General features: G+C 43.6%; 1 protein-coding gene across 1 annotated transcript in view; it reads right to left on the bottom strand.

Moving 5' to 3' along the window:
* ITGA9 (integrin subunit alpha 9) overlaps positions 1–26717 on the bottom strand; it is a 325611-nt gene that overhangs the window by 96443 nt on the left and 202451 nt on the right. The window contains exon 18 of the mRNA XM_063113934.1: positions 18647–18797. Coding sequence (XP_062970004.1) covers positions 18647–18797 — 151 coding nt within the window. The remainder of the gene's footprint in view (positions 1–18646; positions 18798–26717) is intronic.

The following is a 26717-nucleotide window of genomic DNA, read 5'->3' as shown; positions in this document are numbered from 1 at the left end:
GCCAAGTAAAAAAAAAAACACCTCATTTCCCGAAGCCAAAACTAATATTGCATACCGACGCAGGCTAGAAAGCTGATACAGTGAGCAGGTAGAGCACTTCATGGAATGCCCATCATAACCTTGGGCTGGGAGGGAGTCTCCGCCTTCTCCTGCACCACACTGCACTTTCAGAGGGGCCAAAGAAATGAGGAACTATCCTGAACCTGGATTAGATTTGCTTAAACAAGGACAAAAAAATATGATATGCCATTTGGCTTTGTGATTTAAACAGGCCATTTCATTTTCCAGGGGCTATTCCATCTATAACACGTAAACTTTTAGGTCTTTCACAGCTTGAGCTTCTATCCTCCTATGACAATGTTCATATTTAAAGCTTGGCTCCATCAACTGGGTAATGACTATCAGCAGTGTGGCTCTTTTATGATGGCAATTCTGATCTCAATTAAAAAGCCTCTATTTTCACTAAGGACAGTTTTTTTTGTTTGTTTTTTGGCTTACTTCTCAAGTAAGAAAAAATGATAATTGTATGCCCTTTTTCTCCAGGGTGGACTACAGCTTTATAATAAATAAGTCCATAAACATTTTTATGGCACTTTATAAACATACTGTAGGCTCAAAAGTTAAAACAAAATAGAAGTTGTAACACACATGCAACACCCTTCCATGTCGTTTGAGTGTGAGCCCCTTGCCATGGAGCTCAACGAGTCTGTGTCGTCTGGCTACTGCCTAGCTCTTCAGCCTCATCCCAGGCCTGTCCTCTCACTCATTCTCTCCATTCCAGCCACGCTGACCTTTTCTGCAGTGGCCTGTATTCCTTCCAGTTCCAGCATCTTTGCTCTTCCCGAAAACCTCCCACAATGTACGTGGAAAACTTCCACAGCATTTGATTGTGTTCCACTTACTACAGTTACAATTAATTTCATGAGGAAATCTTCACATATCAAATTCCCCAGTGGACTATAAGCAGACTGAGGGCTCATGTATATTCTATGCCTAATACATGTCAAATACAATTTACCTTTGCTGAATGAATGAATGAATGAACGAATGAATGGCATTGTGATCCTAGTTATGGTCAAGCCAGCCGACATTCACGCCATTCTAAGCATCCACTTGCCCATTTGTCATTTTGGTACTTGGAGGAAGAGGATTAATTCCTTTAGATCTCTAGGATATAGGTCGATGGTTATCTTCTCAATGCCTAGTATTGAACCATGCAAACCATAGGCTTCATATTATTCATTCAGATTCTTGTTGCTAGAAATTGCTTTTGACTTAGTGTAAAGCAAAACAAAAGAAAGGGCTTTTATCCCACAAAATTCACAGATGTCTCTGCAACACAGCAGGAAACTAGAACATATCACAGGACTCTGATTGTTACATGATATAATCAATCATTCCATAACCTACAGAGTTCCTTGGAGGATCTACAAGAGATTCAGACCCATTGTTCACAAAGCCACCAGCATCTAACAAGTCACTCATGTTGTATTCATTTAGGGGATTTGGGTGTTTCCCAACAATACTGGACCTGAGTTGGGATGATGGTGGCTGGGTTAGAGACAGCATAAAGACAGTCCAAGCCATCTGACTAACAGAGTACGTGTGACTCCACCTCACCCTCCCCTTCCAAACATCCAGTGCTTGACGGGCAAATGTGCAACCTGAAACCAGGATGGACTGCGCTATCTCCACCTTCCCAGCCCCATTCAAGGGCAAAGCTCTCATATGTGATCTTCCTTATTTGAGTTCACTTAGGGAAAAATTAATTCCAGAAAAGAAAACCCAAGGGCGAGGCTGCTGCCAGCTTTCCAGAATCCAGTGCAGAGACATGCGGGCACCACAGGAAAGCTCCCTCCAGGGGAGACTGGTTGGGAGCTGGGTCTGTGTGCTAGTATCCTTGGGGCACTGAAGAGAGCTTTGTTCAGATAAATCACAGCTGTCTCAGAAAATTCATCAATGCTTCCTTGCCCACCACCCCCTGCACAAAAAATTGGTGATGATGTAATGAGAAAGATCTAATTCATGAAGCACCTGGCACTCCAGAGGGTAATATCCACAAAGCCACGTGAGCAGCCAGACATGTAAATAAGCCTCTTTATGCAAAGAAGATGCACTAGAGCGTACTGGAGTCAGCCTGTCTGCACCTGAATCCCAGCACTGCCACTTACCAACTGTGTCGCTTCCTTAACCTTGCTAAGCCTTGGTTTCCTCATCAGGAAAACTGAGGTCATAACTGGACATACCTCACTGGGCTGTGAGGATTAAATGCACTAATAAAAGTTAAGTGCTGAGCAGTATCTGGCATATAAATAAGCATTCAGTAAGGTTAGCTCCTGCTGCCTGCCCTACAACTATGCCAGTTACATGTTTTCAGAGCACAGAGAAAGAATGTAAGCTTTCTGCTGATTGTTACAAACATTAGCAAGAGTCTGACGTGAAAACCTGACAAAGGCCACGCAAGAAATAAAACTACAGAGGAATCTTGTTTATGACTATAGATACAAATATACTAAATAAAATATTAGCAAGTTGAATCCACCAATGTCTTTTAAAAATGATACACAATGGCCAAGTAGAGGGTGGAACTTTTAAAATATAATTGATCTTATTGAAAGGTCAAAAAAGAGAAGCAATTCAAACAGCTTAATGTAATGAAAAAGAAAGTTATAATTTCAGTGACACAATTCATCAAAAACTTTAGATTTAACTGAATTGGACCGGGCCTCATTCAGAATAAACAATCACTCAGAACAAATACTCACAAAATAGACTTACAGTAGGTTGTATTAACAAAGATTAGATACTCCAAACAGGGTCATTTGAGGAAAAAGATAGTGATCACAAAAAAATCAAAACATACCTGATTGGTCAGAGGAGTAATTTAGGGAGTTTCTGCTATAATGAACCAAGTCTATTTACAAAAAAGAGGACCTGTCTGTTTTAAGTCTGGGTACCCAGAAACCGACTCTGAGATGAGGATTCATGAGCAGAAGATGTACAAAAACTGTGCCTCCAGGGAGACCAGTGAGAGAGTGGGGAAGCAGCACAAGGATGGGGAGGAAGCAATCAAGGGGGAGATCTCAGGCTAAGTTCCGCAGGGAATGGCCTCCCCTGATCCCACAGGGGTCTCTGGAATGTGAGTCACACCTCAGAGCTGTCCTGACCTGGGGTTTCATACATCTGCACCAAACAGTCATCGATCAAGGGATGCACAGGTCTGGGCACTTGTGCCTCTTCATGACTACAGGTAAATCAGCTCCCGTAGCCCTAGGTCAGGCCTCCAAAAAGAGTCACAGGTGCTGGGTGTTAAAAAGAAAAGCAAACCATAGTGGAGGGGTTGGGGGTACAGGGAGATGTGTGCGGGTCGAAGGGCAAAAATAGCAGGAAGGGACTGGAGGAGAACAGGGTGGAATACCAACATTGTTGGCTACACTGACCAACTAGGGAGTAGACTAGAGTAGAATTATGTCCCTGGAGCTGAATCTCCCACCAGCAACCGTGGTCCATATCTCAGGCTGAAAAGATAACCCGAATTCTTCTGGGAAAGTCAGGACCAGTGTAGCTCCAGAAAGGAATCAGAACCAAAGTCAAGTGAGAATCAGACCAGAGGTAATAAAGAACTATAAATCCCTAATACTAGTACTTCTGTAACTGGCTTTTAGTGTTAGCCTACTGATCAGTGAATCATGGATTTGCTTTTCAAGGCATTGAAAGCATTTAAGAGAGTCTGAAACTTATGAAAAATTCAATGGATTTAGCTTGCATTCAAAGCTAAGTGGGAAACTATTAGGTTGAATCATAGGAAATTGCCAATATTCAGCTTTTTCTGATGTACAATACTATAAGTTTCATATGGTTCAACCTAACTCTCTTAAATTCATGTTTTTAATTTACAAGTTATGCAAGTACTGTGTGAATATGTGTAAAATGGTGGTTGTTTCAAAATAAATAAATTGGGTATTAGACATAATATTAATAGAAGTGACCATTCTTTTTCATGTATAAAAGCCCCTCAGATAAGAAAGGATCTTACCATAGACCAAAAGCATGTCTGACAACACGGCAGTGTCTATCCATGTTAGCAAACTTCCTTAATACAATTAATGAAATATAGAGCTCAGATCTACAACCAGCATTGTGTCCTTTTCAAGTAGAGAATAGTAAGGATGTCCACAACAAGACTGTTGTTCAACATTTCTTGAAGTGAGATGTGGATTATTACTCAGGAATAAGAAGTGAGGTTTTGATATTAGAAAGAAGCAAAAACATTATTTGCACATAATATGATTTATACCTAAAAAGCCCTAAATTAATAAAACTGAAAAACTAAGACATAAGTTCAGTAAAGTTAAACTGAACTGACCAATTAAACTTATGACAAACTTGAAAGTTTTTCATATACATATAATATAGCCAGCTATAAAATGTATGGGAAAAGATCCCATTTATAGCATCAAATATCCAGGAATAATAAGAAAATGCAAGACCTAAGCTAAGACAATGATGATACTGTCCTGAGGGACAGAAAGGAGAAAAGTAAATGCACAGGGCAGGCTCTTGGATGAGAAAACTGAAAAATGGAAAATGTTTGTATGTAGTCTTCCAAGATTAAAGTACACATTTAAAATAATTCCAATCACGGTGCAATTACATTTTTCTGAGTTTACAAGAATGGCTTATTTAAAAGAATAAGCATATGACACCAGGCAGAAAAAGTTGAAAAAGCATGAGCACTAAGGGAGAAAATTCTTCTTCCAGATATTAAACTGTCATCTAAAGCTTCAGCAATTAAAGTTGCGTGGTATGACCCTGAGGTAGACAAATCAGGGGCATAACAAAAAAATCCAGAAATGGACTCAAATGTAAATGGGAATTCAGAATACAAAGAAGATGGTAACTTCAAGTCAGTGGTCATGCTGGTGGATAATGGAGTGGTTAACAAATCTTCTGGGAATGTCTGGCTATGGGGAAAAAAATAAAGGTAGATCTCTATATTTTTCCCTTACAACAAAGTAAATTCCACTTTTTTTTAATTTTTAGATAGGACATTTAAGTGTAGAAAAGAAAACTCTGAAGCACTATTTGGGTAGATACATGGAGATAGGGAGGGATTTCTAAGGCAACACCTCAGTCAGACACGGTGCCTAAAAGAAAAGATGGATGAAGATGTCCATAACAGAGTTAAAGACTTCTGCTGGGCAAATTATCACAAATAAGGTTAAAAGACAAAGGACAAATTGGCGACAAATACCACTGACAAGGGATTACTATTCCTAATATGATATGCCTAAAATACTCCGCATGTCCTTTTATAGAATATATATACAAATAACATAAATAAGTAAACTAAAAATACAAGAAGAAACTTGGAACAAATGTACACCAAAAATTCCTAGTGGTCATCTCTGGCCTGTAGGATAATAGCAGATCTTTGTCCCAAACAAAATGGACACTCCTCCCTAGCTCAAGCAGCAGCAAGGTACCTCCTGGAATGTTCTGGGAGGCAGGGCTCTGCTGTGTGCTCCCCAGGGCAGGGCCAACATATGACCCATCTTTGGGTTCCTGGGCCTCTCGCCATATAACTAGGTACTCCATAGATGCCTATGGAATTCCACGTCTCTTTTCAGACTGGGCTGAGTACCAGCCCTGCAGGGCTCGGCTGCATGTAGCAAGGCTGAGCTTTAACAGAACAGAGCTCTCTGTTCAAAGACCATGGGCTCTGCAAGGTCCTTCCTCAATTTTCCCAGAGGTTGAAAACTAAAACCTTGGAGACGACCTCTCAGTGCAGAGCTCTAACCACCTTGCCAATCTGCAGGAACCCATGAGAGCTCTCGCTCTCTCACACAAATATCCCCCGGAACAAAGCAAATCTTCACCTGGGAGAGGTGTATGCATAGCGGACAAAACATGGGCTTGCCCTCCAGGCAGACTGGGCTCAAACCCCAGCTATGCCATTTCCTAGCTGCATCATCCTGGAATTGAGTTAGCCCTGTGGAGCCCTAGTTTCCTCATTTTTAACATGGGTTGTTGTGAGGCTACAGCAGGTGATTATAATTACTGATATTATCACCCAGTTTCACAGGTAGGCCTGCACCATCACCACAGAAACCCTTTTACTGGCTCATGAATGTTGGCAGCCTTTGCTAAAAATAGGCCCCTCCAGCACTAAATAACTTGCTATTTCTCCTCAAATCCCATCTGCCTCCAAGCTTCTCTCTGATGGGCTGTGTACACACCAGGCCACATTTTCTTAGGTGTGGGAGCTCCCTGAAAGCAGAGACGACCTCATTGTGTCCCCCAACATGAGACCAGAGCTTCCAGATGGCCCATATGGTGTGAGGCCTGTATTTATTCTAATTTCCTAAAATCCTACATCCTGTGGACTGCTGCTCCACATCCTTCACTCTCCCTTAGTGAGGACCAGAAATAAAAGTGGGTGAAAAGAGGGGTGTGGCCCAGTCACTGATGAGCTGGAGGCTCTTGTTTGGGAGGCTGTTACAGGTGTGGCAGGCCCTGTTGGTGCTCTGTTCACACCCTTTGCCCCATTCTCCTCAGCTGCTGGCACCTGTGTTTTTTCACCTGAGGGCTTTTTCTAGTGATAAAACTGTTCTCATCCCTTACAGTAGCAAACCAGAAGTGTCAGGATATTAATGCCCCCAGAAACAGCCCTCAATCAATGACTGTTGGGAGTTGGTGGATAAAGACTCCAGCCCCCTTATCCCTTGCGTAAACTCTGACATGCTTATCCTATGAACCCAGAGTTCCTGGTACGAATAAACCCAGTTGCTCAAACCTGTCCTTTCTTAGCTGCTTGCATTTCTCTCTCTCACTTCCCAACTCCCCTATCTTCCCCTCCCCCCAAAATTTACTTTTGCTTGAATTCTTGTCTCAGGGCTTACTTCTGGGGAAACTTAACTAAGATATGAGTGTTAATCAGGATTCTTTTAAAGAATCTTTAGCATAGATGATTTTCATGTCCATGGGACCATAGCTTACATTCCAGCCCTAGCAAGGTCCTGCAAACCTGGGGCCACTGCAGAAACCCAGGGGGATGAAGTTCTGCTCTGGCAGGAAAAAGGTGCTGGCTTCAAATGAGGAAGGAGTGCAGGGAAATCCATAAGCATGGCCTTGGTTCATTGCCTGTCACCCCTGAAAGGTACAGACACAAGGCTGCCCCTCAGGTATGAGTTTCAGCACCAAAGGACAACTCACTCTTCAGGCCTGATCCTATACAGCAAGATGCTATCACTAGGTGGGGGAAGCGTTTCTCCATTTCTCTGATTCCTTGCGGTTTCCCTCTCAAGGGAGGTAAGAAATTGACATATTTCTCCAAATCACTACTTTATTTAAAAAGAACAATTGGCATAAAAAACTACTGGAGTAATATAAAACTTAATGATAACAGACAGTGATCATGAAGTACATGGAAAGATACAACATCCATCATCTATCCATATATCTACCTATCATCCATTCATTTATTCATTCAACAAATATTGAGATCCTACTATATCCCAGGCACTGTTGTAGCTACTAGGTATGAATCAGTGAATAAGAAGTCATTTCACATTATTTGGGACTTATATTCCAGTAGGAGGGCTAAGACAATTGGCAACAAACAAATGGTATGCCAGATAGTAATAAGTTCTAGGAAGAAAAGCAGAATAAAAGGGTTGAGATGGGGATGTTTGGAGTAGCAGGTTGTTTCTAATCAGGTGACATTTAAGCACAGACAAGGAGGAAGTGAAGGAATAGGCTATGTGCATATCTAGGGGAAGAGCCAGCTCAAAGGCCCTGAGACAGAGACCAGCTTGGTGTGTTGCATGGAACAGTAAGGAGGCTGCTGTGGGTGCAGTGGAGAGATCAAGGAGGACAGTGATAGGAGATAGGTCCAGAGAAGCAGCAACAGGGTCAGATCTCATAGGCCTTAAAGGTGCCGTAAAGAGTTAAGCTTTACAATGAGATGAGAAACCACTGGAGGATTCTGAGCAAAGGAGTGTAAGGGGGAAAGGGTGGAAGCAGGGAGATCAATGATAAAGGAGGCTACTGCAAGTCAATAAGGAGGTGAAAGAAGATGGTGACTTGGGCCCAGATGGAAGCAGTGGTGATAGTGAGAAGAGACTGGATGATGGATATACTCCACAGGTTCAGCCAACAGGCTGTTTGTGAAATAGATGTAGGGGTGTGGGAAAGAAGGGAGCCAAGAAGAACTGAGTTGCTATTTCCTGCAAATGGAACAGGTTTAGGGGTGATTAGGATCCCATTTAGTACATTCAAAGTGTGAGAAACCAGTTAGACATCAAGTGAGATGCTGAACAGGCAATCTGATGCCCAAGGCTGGAGTTCAGGAATTAGCTCTGGGCTGGAGAGGGAAATGTGGGAGTTGTCAGCATATATGATATAAAGCCGTGAGACCTGATGAACTCAGCCAAAAAATGAGTACAGACAGAAGAGAAGGATTCCAAGAACTGCACCCTGGGGCCCTCCAATGTTAAAAGGTTGGAAAAATGAGGAGGACCCAACAATGGAAGCAGAGAAGGAATGGCCAGAAAGTAAGCACCGAAATGGCTGAGAATCATATGAAAAGCTGTTTATTAACCATATAGGAGATGCAAATCTAAACCACAGAGAAATACACCACACACTCACTAGAATGGCTAAAATAAAGAAAACTGCCAACACCAAGAGTAGGCAAAGATACAGAGCAACTAGCACTCTCATACACTGCTGGTGAGGATGCAAGATGTAAAACCACTTTGGAAAGCTACTTGGCAGTTTCTAATAAAGCTAAACATACACTGGCCCTTTGACCCAGCAACTACACTTGTAGGCACTGACCTAAGAAACATAAAAAATATATGTGCATAAAGACTGGCACAAGAATGTTTTTTGTATCTTTATTCATAATAGATGGAACCAGAAACAACTCTGATGCCCATCACCAGGATGATGGACAAACACATTGTGGCATATTTGTACAGTGGAGTTCCATACAGCAATGAAAACAAACACTGACATATACATAGTATGGATTAATCTCACAACCAGCATGTTGAGAGAAGCCAGACCAAAAAAGAGTACATATAGTGTGATTATATTTTATATGAAATTAAAAAATAGAAAAACTAATCTATGTTGATAAAAGTAGGGATGTCCCCTCTGGGAGCGGGGAGCAGGTATTGCCCAGGAAATGGCATGAGGGAGACTTCAGTATTTCTGGAAATGTTCTGTTTCTTGATGTGGGTGGTGGCTACAGGGTGTAGACATGTGTAAAAATTATTGATCGGTACACTTACGATGTGTGCATTTATTTTACTGTATGTAAATTATACCTTAACAAAAAAATGCTATTAAAGACACTCCCTCCCCCGCAAAAAAGGAGAAAGTCATTAACTGTGCTAATAGCTGCTGATGGGTCTAGAAAGAAAAGTGAAAAATGACCACTGCATTTAACCAGGTAGAACTCATACTTCTTCTATACATTACCTGTTAGTGACACAACTAGGCTCAGTACAGTTCATTCTCTGGCCCAGGAAACATTTTCTCCTTTACTTGTGTACAGATTCTCTTTATTTCAATCTTAGGCCATGGCAGCCTCTGAGTGACTTTTTCATGTCCAGGAAAGGACCTGCCTGACCACTCTAAGCTGGTCCTGAGACTTTCCTTTGGAGCCTTCCAGAACTCTCCCCAGTTTCAAATTTTGCATTTTCTCCAGCATATGTACCACTTGTCCTTCACGGAAGGGCCCGCTCAACACTGCTGACCTCCATGCATGGTGAGTCCCTAAGGGCTGCCATTTTTCAATATAGTACTAGGAAGAAGCAGCATTACCTCTAGCCATGGAGGCAGAGACCAATTTCCCCAGGAAGCCCACCCGATTCTTAACAAAGCATATGAGAGATTTCCCAATGGATAAGATCATTAAAATTGGGCCAGAAGGTAACATTAGCACCAGCTCAGCCACTCACTAGTTGTGTTATCTCAGCCTTGTTAACCTTTATGAATCTTGAACCTAAGATAATTATGTTCCTTTAACCCTGTGAGTCTCTGTTCCTCATCTACACATTGGGAATAAGAGAGCCCACCTCACAGGGCTGTAGTGAGGACTCAGTGAGACAAAGCACCCAGGCCAGTGCTTGAAAGATACTCAATAAATGCCCACTCCTTCCCTCCCAGACCACCCAGTGCATGGCTCCATGTCTGCTCAGAGGGATTCACACCCAAAGCACCACCACACGCCATCCTACTGCAAGTGCACCTAGACTACCTGTCAGTCTGGCCTCAAAGAGATGACATGAGAACCCTGGCAAGCTGGATCATAATGGACTGTAGCTGTATATTCATGTTCTCTGTTAAATTCCGTGGGCACCTACATATGCCAATTCCCCAAATTCAGATGCTGGCAGACTGTGTGCAACTGACACTGAGATATCACACAAACACCTCAAGACCTCAAAGATCTTTGCCAATATGATTGTAATATACCCTTCCAAACACAAAGGAAACCAGCTGATGATAAACCTACAGTAGCAAACAATTCCAGTGTCCCACCAGATCCTTTGGATCCCCTTCATGTGCCCACCCTCTGGCTGCAGTTTTCACTGGCCTCCGGGTGCCAGCACCTGTGGGTCTTCTTCAGAGGCCTGCTGGAGCCACTCTGTCCACCCCACCCGTAGAGGGTGGGAAGGCCTGGGACTTTTATTCCTCCCTACATGGCCCTTAACCAATGACTGGTGTTTGTGGGAGAACAAAGCCCAGTTTTCTGGCCCCAAGATGGGACAGTGCCTCAGTGTAAATCACTCTTCGAAGATCCTTGCAGGATCAGGCTGAGGCCACGCTCTGAGGGACGTTGCCTAAGACTGTATCCTGCCCTGTCCTGCTTCCCCTGGTCCCCACATGTTCCCCTTGGAACAACACCTTCTTCAACCAGTAGCATGTAAATCCTCACCTGAGGATCTGCTCCAGGGAAATTTAGCTAAGACACCCAAGTTCTCCCCCTTGATTTTTTTAGTTTTATTTCCTTAGCTTAGCAGTCTACTTTCATGGCTTTCTTTTTAAGAGGTACTGTGCTGCTTTATGAAAAATATTTAAAACCCAAGGTTCCCTCTTTCTCCTTAAAAGAGGAAATTATTAAAGAGCTGTTTTGCAGTTATTTAGAAAAAAAACGTCCAGAGGTTTAACACATATTTTCTAAACTCCCTCCCAACAGATTTGCCCAAGTCCCACAACTCTGGGAAACATCCTTCTTAATTGATCCTTGTCATAGCTATAGCTCTGTTGACATTTCTACAGCAAAACGTAGCCTTCCTTCCAAACACAGTGAATACACAAATGAAGCTTTTCATATACATGAAAACTGAACCCCTCTGTGTGACACTGAGGCCACGGTGTGATTTGAAATGGACACCTGGGTTTCTCCACCACTTCCTCACTGCCAACTGCCAGGAAGGGCCCAGCCTTTCTCCCTGGCACAGTTTCACTCTGGCCTAGGATCTCTCTGGCTGCTGGGCTAGAAAAACGCTAAAGCAAGGGCCCCACCCAAGTTCAGGGAACCTAGGAGAGGAATTACAAACCCGGTCTCAGGGTACCTGCTCCCCCCACCTTCTCTTGTCCTCTCAAGGAGGAAGGTCAGGGCCTGCAGAAGCAACTCAGGCTGCTGAAGGGTCTCTGGGGAATGCAAGATTGATCTCTTACAAGCAGATGGGGAAGACCAATGATGGGAGATAAAGAGCTTGCTGCTGGGCTTAGAGCCAGGTGAGGTTGTTCTGCCTGGCATTATGCAGGAAGTTCAAGGTTAAGTCGCCAGGGGGCTTGGGGCACTGGATTGAAGACAGGAAAGGGGTAGAAAAGACTTATTATTGTTTGAATATCGAGACATCCCCCCTCAGGGCTCTCTTACAAGGGCAAGCGGCAAGGCCCTTCATCATCTTAACGGCTGGGCCAAGATGACTATAAACATGTAAGGGTTGCATTGTACTTGGGGCTCCTATGAACCTGACAAGAGACAGCAGAGAGAGCAGAACACAGCGAACACCCGTCCGGCCCTGAACGAGAGAAGTGGCAGAGTGAAGGCGGCCGTGGCCGCTCACACCTGCGAGGGGCACCCCGCCCGCGGCTCCCGGATCCGGATCCGGATGCGGATGCGGATGCGGATGCGGAAGCGGATGCGGAAGCGGAAGCGGCCGCTCTCCCTCCGCTGCACGCGTGCGCCCTGCTCCCTTCGCGCGCGCGGGTGCAGTTTCTGCGCAGACGCTCCTGGGTGAGAGCGGGTCGGCGCACGCCTCGAGTGCAGGGGCAGACGGACGCGTACAAACGCCGGAGTGTTCAAGTCCTTCCCGCTCTATGCACATTCGAAGGTGGATCTTTTATCACCGGCGCCATTTTGAGCGGTCTGCTTTGAACGTGAGAGGAGACGGACTCCGGAGAGAAAGGGGCTGCGCTTTCCGAGGCGAAGGTGGACAGACCCTGGAGAATCGCTTTACAAGCAAAACAAACTGACGAGCCTCTCGCCTCTCATCATAAAAAATAAGTCGTTGAAAGCCGTGAAAGCTGACCTGGTGCTTTACCACCTCCAAAGCCGACTGGAGGCTGAGGCTGATCCGGAACTCAAACCACTCCTCAGAAATAGCAAAAATGAACTTCTCTTCTGGCAACTTCTAATGTCGTCACACCTCCCACATTAGACCCTGTCATGGGAGGAAGAAAAAGGACAGAGGCCGTCCCTCCATCTCAGTCTCTCAATGAGATTAGAAGGTGATGCAGCAGCTCGTCAGCCGAACTCCGCTGCTGCAGCCCGAGCTGTGTTCCCAGAGAGCTTGCACGTGCTCGGAAAGCTCCAGCACGCGTTAGAAGGGAGGCTCTGTGTTCTCCCCGCCGAGTTCATGATCCCCCTCTTCCTAACCTGCCTTTCTTCCTGCAGCCCCAACGCTGCATCTCACCCTCCACTTCCTGACCTGTGCGTGCTTTGGCTCTTCCTCCAAGATGTTGCAAGCCTCTGGCCTTCCTTCTCTGTTTCCTGTCAGATGCTCAGTCAAAACCCACAAAGGGCCCATCTCTGCCTGCCTGATAAAGAATCCGAAACCCCTGCCAGGCTTCACAGGGCCTGCCATGTGCCTCCGGACCTTCAGGTTGTCACTTCTCTGCCCAGCCTGCAGGACTCAGGACCAGGCCCTGCCACTATTTGGGGGACTGGGGGGGAGCGAGTAGATTACTCCCCTCGTTCTCTAAACTCTGGTATTATTTATTGCATGATCACATATTTGAACAATATATTTTGAATTTTAAAAAGTTGATATCCCTAAACCAAAATCTCCCATATTTAAGCAAATAGTAAGTAAATGGGGGGGGGGGGGAATGAAGATTATCACAATAGCCATCACAAATATTTATTTAATTGACATATTTACTAGCTTTACATTACTTCTCATAATTTTATTTAAATAAAGGTAATTCATTAAATGTAAAAATAAGTTCAGTTTAACATTGTCTCTTTTTTTTTTTTTTACAGTATTAAGATAGACACACTCAAGCCTTTGACTCATGATTTTTGGTTTATATTCTGTCTTATATTCTTGCTCTTTCCCCTTCTTCACCTTCAGCATTTAATCTTGGTCTGAAATATGTGATCAATATGTACCTTCTGAGTAAATGAATGATCTGTAAAGTATGAACGTATATGTGGTAGGTTGTTGGGAGGTACCATAGCAGGTACCCATCATGTACGGGTAGCTTGATGTAAGCCTCACTTAATCTTTAGCACAATCCCACTCTATTGAGAAAGAAACTGAGGTGCAGAGAAAAGATCACGGGCCCAAAGTCACACTGACTGCAAGAAACAGAGCTGCAATTTCAACTCTGAATCTGCTAGTAGCAAGAGCTAAACTCTCCGTCTATTCCACACTGGATGCCTATTTATTATTTTATTTCTCTTCTAATAACTTCTAAAATCCAAACTCCAGCCTAGTTGTTTCCTGTAATCACTGCAAAATACAAACATTCCAGCCTGCAAATAGTTTTCAAAACATCATTAGCTTTAAAAATTCCACAGACACTACATTTGGGTTGACCTTCTCCATTCTCTTCCTTACCCCAAACACACACACTTGAAGCCCCTAAAACTCTAATCTCTTTGGCTAGCTTATCTGCTCCCACAGAAAGAACATGAAATGCAATCGGGCTGCAGACAGACAAAGTTACACCATTAATGCAGATCCATGTAACAGGCAGGCAGGCAAGAGAATGAGACTAGAACATATGGAAAAGAGCTAGGTTGCAGGTCACAGACTGGTGGCCTACAGGCTGGATGCATTCAGTGGATGTGTTTTGTTTGATTCATACAGTGTTGAAAAAACATTTTAATTAGCTGCAAAGTCATGAGACTGGTTTTTATTGAAAAATAGGGAGTACGGCAGCACCAAGCCTTACTCTCACCTGGCAACCACTGAGTGCTGCTGTAAGTCAGCTGCCCCCGTGGGTGAGGCTAGTACCCTCCACTTGTCCAGTCTCCACTGCTTCCTACCACCCCACACCTGGCCCTCTTCACCCATTTACTATACCTGCCTTGCCCTACCCCTGGAGACTGGGTGTGTGCCACTAGTTCTTGAACTAGAACCCTAGCGAGGTTCTATGAAGCCAACTTGCAACTTCTAGGAGCCTAGAAAGTGAGATGATCAGGTTGGAGATGCTCCCAACCCTGTGGGCCTCTCTAACAGGTGCTGAATGCCCCACATACATGACTTGCCCCTTTCAGGGTGCTCCAGCTCCTGTCTATCTGCCAGTGTCTGCATCTTGTACCTGAGGGCACTTTTCCCAGAACTGTGAAGACAACACAGTAGGGCAGAAGTACTGGGGAATGAACACCCCCAGGAGGCCTCAACCTTTGACCCTGGTGGGGGGGGTGTATAAACCCTGGCATCCCAGCACCCTCTCCCCTGAGGTATACATTTCACACTGTTAGCTGGTTTAATAGCTCTCCTGCATTTGTTGTCTGCACCTATGGTATCACTTCTCGATCTCCCTACCATCGTGTCCTGCATCTCTCAAATAAGTTAACTGCCCTCAATTCCTTGCTTCAAGGTCAGCGTCTGGGAGACTCAAACCAAGATGGCATCTCACAATGTGTAGAAGAGTCAGGTCAGGAGCCTGCCCCTGCTGTTCTCACTCCTTCCCCAGCACAGTCTCCTCTGTAACTCCACAGCAAACTGCTGTGCCACTTTGTACCCAAAAGTCAGCTGGGAGCCCCCTTGTGCCTAGTTTGAAGCTTATATTTCATGTCTGCATCTGCTTCCACGAACGTCCTGGCATGAAGATGGACACACAAACCCAGCCCCTTCTTTGCAGTTCTCTCCTGGCTCCAACCCTTCATGGGTTGGAGAGGCGTTCATGAGTTCAGGAGTCCTAACTGATGTCACCCTGTCACCAGGAAGGTTATTGGCCCTTTTAATATTTTCACCTAGTATTTGCAGCACCCATTTAAGAAAACAGAGATCCTTCTCTGCTGTCTGAGGAATGGTCTCTACTCATTTTTTTTTTTCCTAATTATTCTGGAACCATTTTCTCTTTGCTGAATCTCCAGTTTTCACCTTTCATATTATAGTCTTCACTGTTATCCTTTTTCATTACTCGTTCTTTTTCTCTAAATTCTCAGAGATTATGTACTGCTGATTCTGCACTTTCCCGATTACAACACATATTTTAATTCTGCCATGGCTTTCTTGGTTTCATTATAACATGTCCTTATCCCATCCATGAGCTTATTTTTCCTTGCCTCTCAATCTATCCCATTTCTATCCAGTCTATTGTTCTGCTATCTGATCTTTCACTGTGTTCATTTTTTTCTTGAATTTCATCAAGAAGAGAACTAAATTCTCCATTAAAGTTACTTGTGTTTTCTATTAATAATCTTTTTAAAAGTTATGCTTTCCCTCTGTGTCTTGAGTTAAGCTTTTCTTAGTTCAAGTGTTAGTACGTTTTTGTAGGGCCCATGCTTGCTCTGTTAGGTCTATGCATTGTTAAACAGGTTGGGTTGGCTCTCTCAGTCCCCCTTGCTACTCACCTAGGGGCTGTTAGAATCCTGCTCTGCATGGGTGATGCCATTTACATCCCCAGTTGATCGACCCTGCAGTGTGGTGGTAGTCATGGGAGGGGAATTTTTGTTTCTCTCCCATTTCTTCTCCTGCCATACTGAGGGTCATCTTGCCCATCTGCTCTTCTGGCTGACCCTGTCTCCACTGCAGCTATGTGACATCTCTGCGCCCTGCCACCACTCTCACAGTAATGCTCACCACATCCTGAAGAGCCCCTCCCCTCATACCTGTCAACCTTCTGCTAAATTGAAACCTAGGGTTCCCTGTGCCAGAGGTTTTAAAGGTTGCAGGAACTCAACGACAAAGAGATCAAAATGACATGCTCCCACTTTCCTCATGACCAGCTACAGTGGCTAATGACTTTACCTGTGGCCTTCTCAGGCACATTGTGTCCCTGACTGACTAGAGCCTCCTTGTCCAGAATGCCTGGGAGGCTGTTCACCCCTCCTGGTCCCCCAGGGGCCAATGGTGATACAGATGTGGAAAATGATGCTGTCCCCTGCTGCTTTAAGGAGGGACAACTTTGAGAGACTTAAGCTCCAGGGAATCCCCCCAACTCTTTCCACCCCATAAATCAGACCAAGGCTAGATCTGACCTGACAGCCCACCCCTATACAGTCCTTCCCCTTGCCCACCCTGCTTCCCTTGTTGCTCTTCTCCTGAGAGCACTCCTTCAGTCAGTCACGTGCACTGGATCTCACACAGCAAGGAAGGAGTGGGGAGACACACACAAAGTCCCTGGTGCAGAGTAGGTGGCCAAACATGCAACTTCCCATCCGCTGAGAAGCTGGATATGATCATCCACTGATACTAATCTTTGTATAAGACATTCATCACAATATTATTTAAAAGAGAATAAAAAACTGGATATAATCTAAATAGCTAGTAAGTGCAATTTTTAAGTAATTAATAGAACATCCATATGGTAGAAAATCATGCCGTCTCCAAGCTAAAAACATGGTGAGCGGAGCAAAGCAAGATACAGGAGGCCACTTAGTTTACAAAATACTACTACCAAGTCCTGTACACTGGCAGAGTGGGGCCAGCTCTGAACTTTCTAGATGCCAACAGAGAGAATGGAGCCTAGTCATAAGGCTGAGTGTATTGGAGGTAAAAACAAGCCAAATGCTTGGGAAAAGCACAGCTATTTCTAAGCCTGAGGCTGAAAAGAAATTTCTCCCATAGGTCCTGAGTGAGAGGGATCAGTGTCAGATAATGACCCTGTCACCTTTCAATTACCATAGAGATGAGCTTCCTGGGTCTGGTCCCTGCATAAACCTTTCTCCCCTAGGCACCTTCCCACCCGCACAGGGAGATGGCATCACAGCACACACAATTCTGTACATGAGAGATTCTGTGAGTGGCCAGAGATACTGGAACCCTATAAATACGTGGTTCTCTCTTGACTGGGCTTAATTCAGGAATACATTCCAGGGTGTGGAGGGAGGACAGAAAGCACACCCTTCCTGCAGTCCTTGACTGCTTTTGTGGCCTCCTCCAACCCAGGAACTCCTGAGAACTATTAAGCAGCAGGAGTCTGAGGTGACTTCTTGAAAAGTTTATGGACTGCTACCATTCTGGTGGCTCTCCTTGCTTCACTTGCCCCCTACGCTGGGCAGGGTTGGCACTATACCATCAAAACTGTTGACCCAGGCAGGATATGTGCCTGAACAGAAGGCTGCCCGGCTGCTCAAATGTGTTCCCAGTGCTCATCGGTGGGCAGGGTGAAGGCTTTCCTCAGAAAGTGATTTTGTTCTCATTTTAACATAGCAATCCAGCCACTACAGTTCAATGCTGTAAACACTTTGAAAAGCTGCAAAAATTCTTATGTGAACAGCCGTCAACAGTTGGGGCAGTCGCTGGGTAGAACAGTCTGCCTGCATCCACTCTTTCCTCCCTGCCACCTGCTCCTCTTCCTTCCCGAAGGCGGTGCACTGAGGGAGATCATGGGATGGGAGAGAGTTCTACCGCCTTTTTCCTTTATGAATTATGCCATCTAAACTTCATTCAAATTAATTAATTCACTCTAAACTCATTCAACTCATGGAAACAATTTAATTTCCTAAGTTCATTCAAATACGTCAGGGAAAAATAAATATGCTAAAGCATAGGCTGACGTAGATGATCCTCTAATGGAAAACATCAAGTGCACTGTCATTGGTGATGACAAGCATGATAAGCAGTGATCTGTCCTCACGTCTTATCTTGTTTATTTTCAATAACTACCGACCTAAGACTGGAGTTGTCTAGAACGTGTGTTTGTACCATGTCGGAGAAGGGGCCAGACATAAAACCACAGGGAGAGGGTTCCACAAGAGAGAAGAGATGAGAGACAATGTCAGATACAAACACTCTTCTGATGCTCTGTAGGTACCTATGGCTTCTTCTTTGGCTCCACCAACATACTAAGTCCGGGATGAAAAAAATTCTAATAATGCCAAATGATACTCCATATGAAGGAACAGTCTCAGTAGAATCATCGCATACTTCAAGCTATGATGAAAGTCAACAAATGCACTAAATGGAACGAAGGCTGTCTTTCAGGGGTGCCACCTTACCTTCTGCCACATGTTGATGAAGAAGAGCTCCCGGGAAACATTGAAGGACACGTTAGCATCATAGGCATCATCCCCAAGGTTGGAGATGGAGATGTTTAAGGAGATATTCTTCACGGCCCCCAAAGCTAGATATGGGGTTTTCTCATCAACACTGCAATGAAAAATAAACAGCAATGAATGCCCTGAAGCTGACACTAACATAACATGAGGCATCAGGGGGTAGTTGAGGGTTGGGGGCAGAGACTGGGATCAGAACTACGAGTTCTAGCAACCACAGTAACCAGCCACGTGTCCTCGGGCAATCAGTTAGTTCCCATGGGCTTCTGCATCTTCATCTGAAACACAGGGTTCTGCCTCACCTACCTCACTAGACTGTTATGTGGCACCCATGAAATCTTGTATATCAAACTTGGAAAGCTATAAGACATTTAATAATGTATATGCGGGATTCATTCATACATTAAATCATTTGTTCAGTTATTTTTGACCACCTACGACATGCCAGCCACTACTCTATGTGCCAGGAAAAGAGCAGTGAACACAAAAGAGTCCTTGTAGCTTTGGGGGGGGGGGCAGAAAACATACATAAAGGATATGTCAGATTGTGATCAGAGCTATGGAGGAAACTTACAAAGGGTAAAGAGGATGGAAAGCACCAGCTTAGGTGGGGGAGTGGGTTGCAATTTTAAATTGAGTGACCAGAGGAGCCTCACTCTCAGTAGAAACCTGAAGGAAGAAGCGGGACAAGACACGCACAAATCCCTTGCAAGGGAAAATCTCTGAGGTGGACACATGCCTGCTGTGTTCAAGGAATAGCAAGGAGGCCAGTGTGGCTGCAGGGAAGTGAGTGAGAGGGAGAGCGGGAGGAAATGAGCTTAGAGAGGCAAAGGGAGCAGGGCGGGTAGATCACACCTTGCGGGCCGTCATCGGGACCATGGCTTGACTCTGAGTAGATCAGCCCCCTGCCGGGCTCTGAGCAGAGGAGCAGCATGACTGACGTCCATCATGCTGGCTGTGATGTGAACGCTCTGGGGAGTGGTCAAGCGAGAGGCAGGCAGCCTGATGAGGGGGCTCTTGCGATAATCCTGGTATGAGAAGATGAACGCTCAGACCAGGGTGGTGGCAGCTGAGGTAGTGAGAAGTCATATTCTGAATCTGGTTCAAAGGTTGTGCCAATAGATTTTTCTCATGGATTGGATGAGAGCTGGGAAGAGAGGAGTCGAGGATGGGTTCGAGGCTTTGGATTCAACCACTGGAAGAAAGGAGTTGTCATTTATGGAGATGGGAAAGACTGTGAGTAGAGAAGGTTTAGCAGAGATCATCCAAAAGCCAATACATTTTACAGGAGATATTAAGGCAGTTGGATGAATGAGTCTGAAGTTGAAGGAGGGGCCTGACAAGAGAAATATATTTGGGATTGACCAGATATGATCATTAGGGAATGAGTACAGATAGAGAAGAGGTTTCACATTTAGGAACTGAAGTTGAGGAGGAGCCAGCAAAGGAGACTGAAAAACAGTGGCTAGGGAGGTGGGTGGAAAACCAAGAGAGATGGTGTCCAAGTGGTTGCAGAAGATGTGTTTCAAGGAAGGAGTGATCTATTTTGTCAAATGTGGCAGACAGATGAAAACAGCATGAAGAATTAGAACTGGCCATTGGAGTGCGCCCCCTGGAGTTCACTATGACCTTGATGAGAACTGCTGAAGCAGAGCGATGGAGAGGTGAACCTGATTGGAGTTGGTTTAAGAGATGGAGGAGGAGAATAAATGGAAACATTGAGTACAGACGACTATTTGGAGGAATTTCCCTAAACAGGAGTAGAGAAACAGGATGGGAGCTGGTGGGCTCTGGGAAGTTGTTGGTTTTTTTTTTTTTCAGATGGTTATTATCAGCAGTATGTTCCTGCTGATGTGAAGGCTCACTAGAAAGGGAACAATTAGTGAAGACAAGACAGGGGACAATTGCTGGGTGGGGCCTGGCGAGCAGATGAAGGGCTGGGCTCGCTGGGGTGAGGAGAGAAAGGGGAGCACCAGACGCAGCTGCAGTTGTGTTAGGACATGGGTAAGAGGAACACGTGGAAATGCCCTTGGGATCGCTTCCCTTCTGCAGGGAAACAGAAGCGGTGTCCAGCATGGGGAGCGGGAGGAGAGGAGGGTGAATGTTTGAGGGTGAGGAGAGGATGGAGATGGTAGCCCAGAGGAGTGGGGGGTGACGGGCCAAGGACGGGGATGCGGACGAGGGTGACAACAAGGAAGATGCAAGAGATTGACGATCGTTATGTGATGTGAACTTTGGACAAAATTAATTCACATCAGTGGCCAATCTTTAATTGGCCAACCCGTTACTGGAAGATGTGATTAAGCACATGAAGGTTTGTATAACGGACAGTTGTTATTTTTGGCTCCTCAGTATCTTGACATCTCCCTGTCTGGGGGGGAAATCTCAAGCTAGGTGGGAGGGACATATCAGCAGAAGGGGGCAGACCCTTCTGCTCCCCTCCTGGTTGCCAGAGTGTGGGCCCCCAACAGTGCCGTCATGGGATCTAAGGGTGGTCAAGTGGCCTTAATGTGGTGACAGATGCTCCCACCCAGGGCTATGAAGTTTGAGGTTTGCATAAAGAAACTGGGGCCCTCAGAGATCATCTGAGGTGGCAGGAGAGGAGTTGAGAGCCCAGGGTGGCACCCTGAGCTAAGCCTTGCCTTCCCCGTTTCCTGCCTGCACTGGTTCCCCAGCCCTCCTGCCTATGCTCTGAACTAGCCCATAGACTTCCAATAAATTCCTTTTCTGCTTAAATTAACCAGCATATGTTTTTGTTGTTTGCAACCATTAATACAGCATGAAAGAGAAGAGAACTATTCAAAATCTCAATATGCTAAAATACTTTGAAATATGAATTTTGGGGAGGAGGATTCATCATTACCCATCCATGAAGAGAGAACCTCACTCTCTTGCATGTCTGGCACATCGACAAAAATAACATGTGCAGCGAGAAATCTGATGGCCTTGCTTTGGACATAAGACTCTGAGGATCCAAACAAGATGTGAAAAATTAACTTAGAGAAAAGTTTCAAATTTTTGAATGGCCTCCAATAAATGAAGACCCTGACCTCAAGCTATTGTGCAAATTATTTATTATTGTTGGCCACTTTAATTTTAAACAATTGATGGGTTATTTCTGTCCTCCTGTTTGCTTTTGTAAGATTAAGGGAGTAATCCTCAGGCCTTGAGTTACAAGAGAGAGCTAACCTACCTTTATCTCAAGAAGGAATTGCCTAAGCACTCACAAGTAGCATGGTCATCTCAGAGAGTGTCCATAGCTTCCAGGGAGTAGTAAGCAGAGAGACAATACAGAACAGCACAAGACCTTGGAGTAGAGTCTGCCTCCTCATGTGATCGGCCTCCTTTCCTCTTGTGTAAATGGCAAAGGATCAGGCCAGGGACATCTGAACTTCCACCAGGCCCCAAAACTCAGAACTCTGTCACTTAATCATGCAGCAAGGTCGTTCCTGGGGTTTCATAGTCAAGTGACTGAAACGTGGCTCTGAGACTAAGGAAAGCCAGGCACGTTTCAGGGCAGAATGTGAACTCAGGCTTTTTTAAAAGAAGCCTCAAGGCTGTTTTCATTCTTTCTCCACAGCTAAAAATCTATGACCAAAATAGTACATCTCTGGTTCCAAAGTTATTCTTAGAAATGAAATGAAAATGTAATTTGCCAGCACAGTGCTGGTATTGTCAAACATGTCATCCTCTGAAACCTTACAACACCATGAAAGTCCCCTGATACTAGTCCCATTTTTAGAGATGAGGAAATTGAGATGCAGAGAGATAAGGCAGCCAGCTAGGAGCTGTGCTGGGAGTACAGCCCAGGGCCTCCTATGCCTTCAAAGCCCTTTCCTCTCCATTGCAGCCCACATGTTCTACCCCCTTGCCTGTCATGTCCCCCTGAGGCCCTTTCTGCTCTCCCTGCCTGGGTAAAATAAATCCCCCTGTCATGAGTTCCCCCTGCCCCATGTACTCCATCAGCCCTTCATGGTATTTACCAAGGTTGTGATTACACAATTATTTGTGTGGCTATTTGATAAAGGACCATCTCTCCCCTACTAGAATCTAAGTACCAGGGGCAGCGACCCCACCCGGTTTTGCTCATTGAATCCCCAGTGATCGAATTGTGCCTGGCATATAGCATGTGTTCAATAAACCCTTGTTGAATGAATGAGTGTACGTCTACAACATCCCCATAACACATCATCAGCTCGACCCTCATATTATACAGATGAAGAAGCTGAGCTCCAGTTTAGGGAACCCACTAGATCCAGGTCACTCAGCCATGTAGGGGCTAAGCTGGAGCTAGCACCAAACTTCCTTTGGCATGAAGTCCATCTGAGCTGTGGCCCTTCTATAAACACCATCTAGGTCAGGAAGGGCTTTGGCAAGAAATGTCATTTAATGACATTTGAAAAGAACAGAACTCCACAAAGACTAACCTCTCTGACAGTTTTGCCAAAAGATTAAAATGATTGGGTTTTTGTGCCAAACATTTCACAGGTGCTTATTTATTGAAGAACAATCTTTCTAATTTTCAAGGAATTTTATCCCCTGAGAAATTTCCCATTAATGTTAATTTGCTCGTGCAGTCTTTGAGTCATATTACTTTGCACACAAATCATTTTAGTGTACTTTTCTATGAAAAGCATTATTAATAGTCAATGTAAGACACAAACTGAACTGTTTCTATAAAGCTTATCTTACAGCCTATATATAGCCTGCTGGAAACACATTGCTCATTTGTTATTAAAAATTCTAACCCAATACATCTTATAGCAGTCTTTTTTTTTTAAACGTGTTACTGGGTTTATACTTGTTTAGAGCCAATTCATTCGCTGCTCCTAATGTCAGATGTGACTGCTGACATCTTGGTAGCGATGTGAAGCCTGAGAATCTCTGTGGAACTTGCTCTTCTCTAAGCTCATGCGTCACCACACATTACAAGCACGTACCATACAAAGTTTCTCATTGGGTTAAGGCAATAAATTTCCATATCAATCACACAACCTGAACCACTAAGGCCACTAAAGCAAATTCTTCCCCTTCTACCATCACAGAAAGTTTTATGTAGATATTTTTTGTGAAGATGCTAAAGGAAGAAACAAAAGTAGTTGAATGATGCTTAATAATTAATTTTCCATTTGACCATTTTATATTTTTCTTAAGTCTTAAAGATATAAACTATGGCCTTATTTAAATAATTTGATTATAATCTATCTGCCATAGAATATAATACTTTTATTTTCTTTTGCTGCTAGCATAAGTTTAGCCTGAGTAAAGGATGCTAATATAAGCATTAATCAAGTGCATCAAGTCAACCGGATTTGCGTTAAATTTTCTTGTTATAATATCATTATTTTTGTTATTGGTATTATATTTTCCAACCACAACTATATTTGATAATGACAACCGGATAATACTACAAGGCAGCCAAATCATCCTCTCTCCTTCCTTCCTTCCTTCCTTCTAGTCATTTTATCATCCATCCATTACTTTTTAAAATCTACCTTTTCCTACTTCATACCCATTAAGATGACTAGTCTTAAAAAAAAAACAAAAACACGAAATTACAAGAGTTGTCAAGGATGTTGAGAAAGTGGAATACTTGTGTGCTGTTCGTGGGAATGCAAAATGTGTAGCCACTTGTAAAACTGTATGGAAGTTTCTCAAAATATTTAACACAGAATTACCATATGATCCAGCAATTCTACTTTTCAGTATATAACCAAAACAACTGAAATCAGGGACTCAAAAAAAATATTTGTACACCTACATTCCTAAAAGCACCGTTCACAATAGCCAAGGATGGGAGCAACCCAAGTGTCCAGAGACAGATGAATGGATAAACAATTAAGTGCTACACACACACATGCACACGTGCACACACACATATGCACACACACATATGCACACACACATGCACACACACACAATTCCTAGTTTTTCCATTCATGGGAATCAAGGACATTGTGAAGTAGATCAGATTATTCCCCAGGAGCAATGTCATAATTGAGGGTGGCATTCCTCAGCAAGGATTCAGCATCCAACAAATCAGATATTTTCAACAATGTGTGCATAAAAGTAATGATGCAAAATATATATGTAAATAGTCCCAGCAATTTAAAATCATAAACAATGCTTCTTATTCTTAAAAAAGGGCAGACATCATAAAATCAGATGTGGAATTTGACAGCTGGTAGGGGATTCTACTGGGTCATCATTCTGCAGATAAAAGCAGAATTAAATGACTTCCTCAAGGACACTCAGCAGACAGTGGCAGAGCCAGGCACCCTAACTCCTTGTCCAATGCTCCTTCCGGTGTTCCCACTGCTCCTAAAGCACCTGAAAATACAATTAAATGCATACGATTTACATAAAGCTTACTTGACCATAATAAGATTAGAAAGAAAACTATGTTTGCCTTCTTAGCATTTTGACTATTTGGAATATTGGGAGATGTCATTTCTTTATAAAAGCTAACTGAGGTGCTTATTTCTCCACTTGACAATTTTCTTTGAAATTTGTGGAATCATTCAGGATGATTCCAGAAGTCTTTACTTTGTATGTACTTTGAATGTACTTTGTTGACAACTATAAGAACTTTTCAATTTTTAGAGCTTAAAATGACAAACATGAGTAAACCATAAAATCACAATTGCTCATCCGATGTCTTCCTATGAAGGATGTGAGCACAAAGTGCCAAACAAACCGATTATAACATGAAGAATTAATAGACGGGTGTTAAATGAAAGGGAATATCAGGCATTGCTGAATGCATGCTGGTAAATGAACTACCCAGGAAATATACCATGAAATTGATAAGACTTGCCAAAGGAACAGATGCAGAATAAGTTCCAAGAGAAACTCAGGGGAAAGAAATCACTGTAGGCTCAGGTTATCATAAGAAGCTCCCTGAGGCAGGTAGGAATTGAGCCATGGCTTAAAGAATGAGGAGCGTATGAGTAGGCAGAGAAACAGAAGGTACAGTCCAGGCAGAGGAAAAATAAACAGGAACCGAGGATGGAGGTGGGTCAGAAATAACATAAAAAGAAACATAAAAGGGTGTTCTTAGCAGTAAGATTAGTGGGAAGCAAGTAGAATATGTAGGGTGCACAGATTTTCTTGGATCTTGAATGTCAGAGTTTGGGGTTGATCCTCTAGGCCAGTGAAAGTAACCAAGTTATCTTGAATCACCACCACAAGATACATTGCAAGTAATTTGTTAATAATAAGGCACTAAAGTGAAGGTATCACAAAAGGTAGTAGGTTATAAGTGGTTCCATCCCTGTCCCCCAGGGTCTTATCACTGTAACCTTTACAGGCTGCAGTTCCATCTGCCAGCATCCTTACCTCTTTGCCAGAGGGCTTTTCTCTGCAAGCCACAAAGTACTTAAGAGGTAAGCCCCTGACATGCCCCGCAGCTGCACTCAACCAGTGACTGATGGAAACGGGTGTATAATCATCCCGGCTCCCTTGCCTATTGTGGGGGGATAACCTTGAAGTCCATGTTCTAGATTTGTGCTGTCCAATATGGTAGCCACTAGTCACGTGTGGCTTTTGAGCATTTGAATGTGGGTAGTCTGAATTAAATGTAAAATATACATCAAATTTCAAAAATGGCACATATACTCCAAAATGATGTAAAAATCTCAATAATCATCAACACTGATCATATGTTTAAATAATTATTTCTTGGATATATTGGATTAAATAAAATTTATTTCACCAGTTCCACTTTATCTTTCCACTGTGGCTATGAGAAAATTTTAAATTGTGTATGTAGCTTGCATTATATTTTTATTGGTCAGGATTGTTCTAGACTTCCAGTAAATTCTACATATTTTACTCTTAACAATATGGATAGTGATAAATCTTCAACGGTACACACTTGCTCATGTTAATAATATTACTTGTGAAGTAGAGAGATCCATAAAAAATAAGGTAAATTTGGGTAAAAACAAAATTGGGTACTTTAAAAAATCAAATTAAAAATATTTAGCTCCTAAAACTCACTCACTTGTAAAAT

Source organism: Cynocephalus volans, chromosome 11 (genome assembly GCF_027409185.1).
Source record: "Cynocephalus volans isolate mCynVol1 chromosome 11, mCynVol1.pri, whole genome shotgun sequence".
NCBI lineage: Eukaryota > Metazoa > Chordata > Mammalia > Dermoptera > Cynocephalidae > Cynocephalus > Cynocephalus volans.
This window is presented reverse-complemented; position numbering and strand designations above follow the sequence as displayed.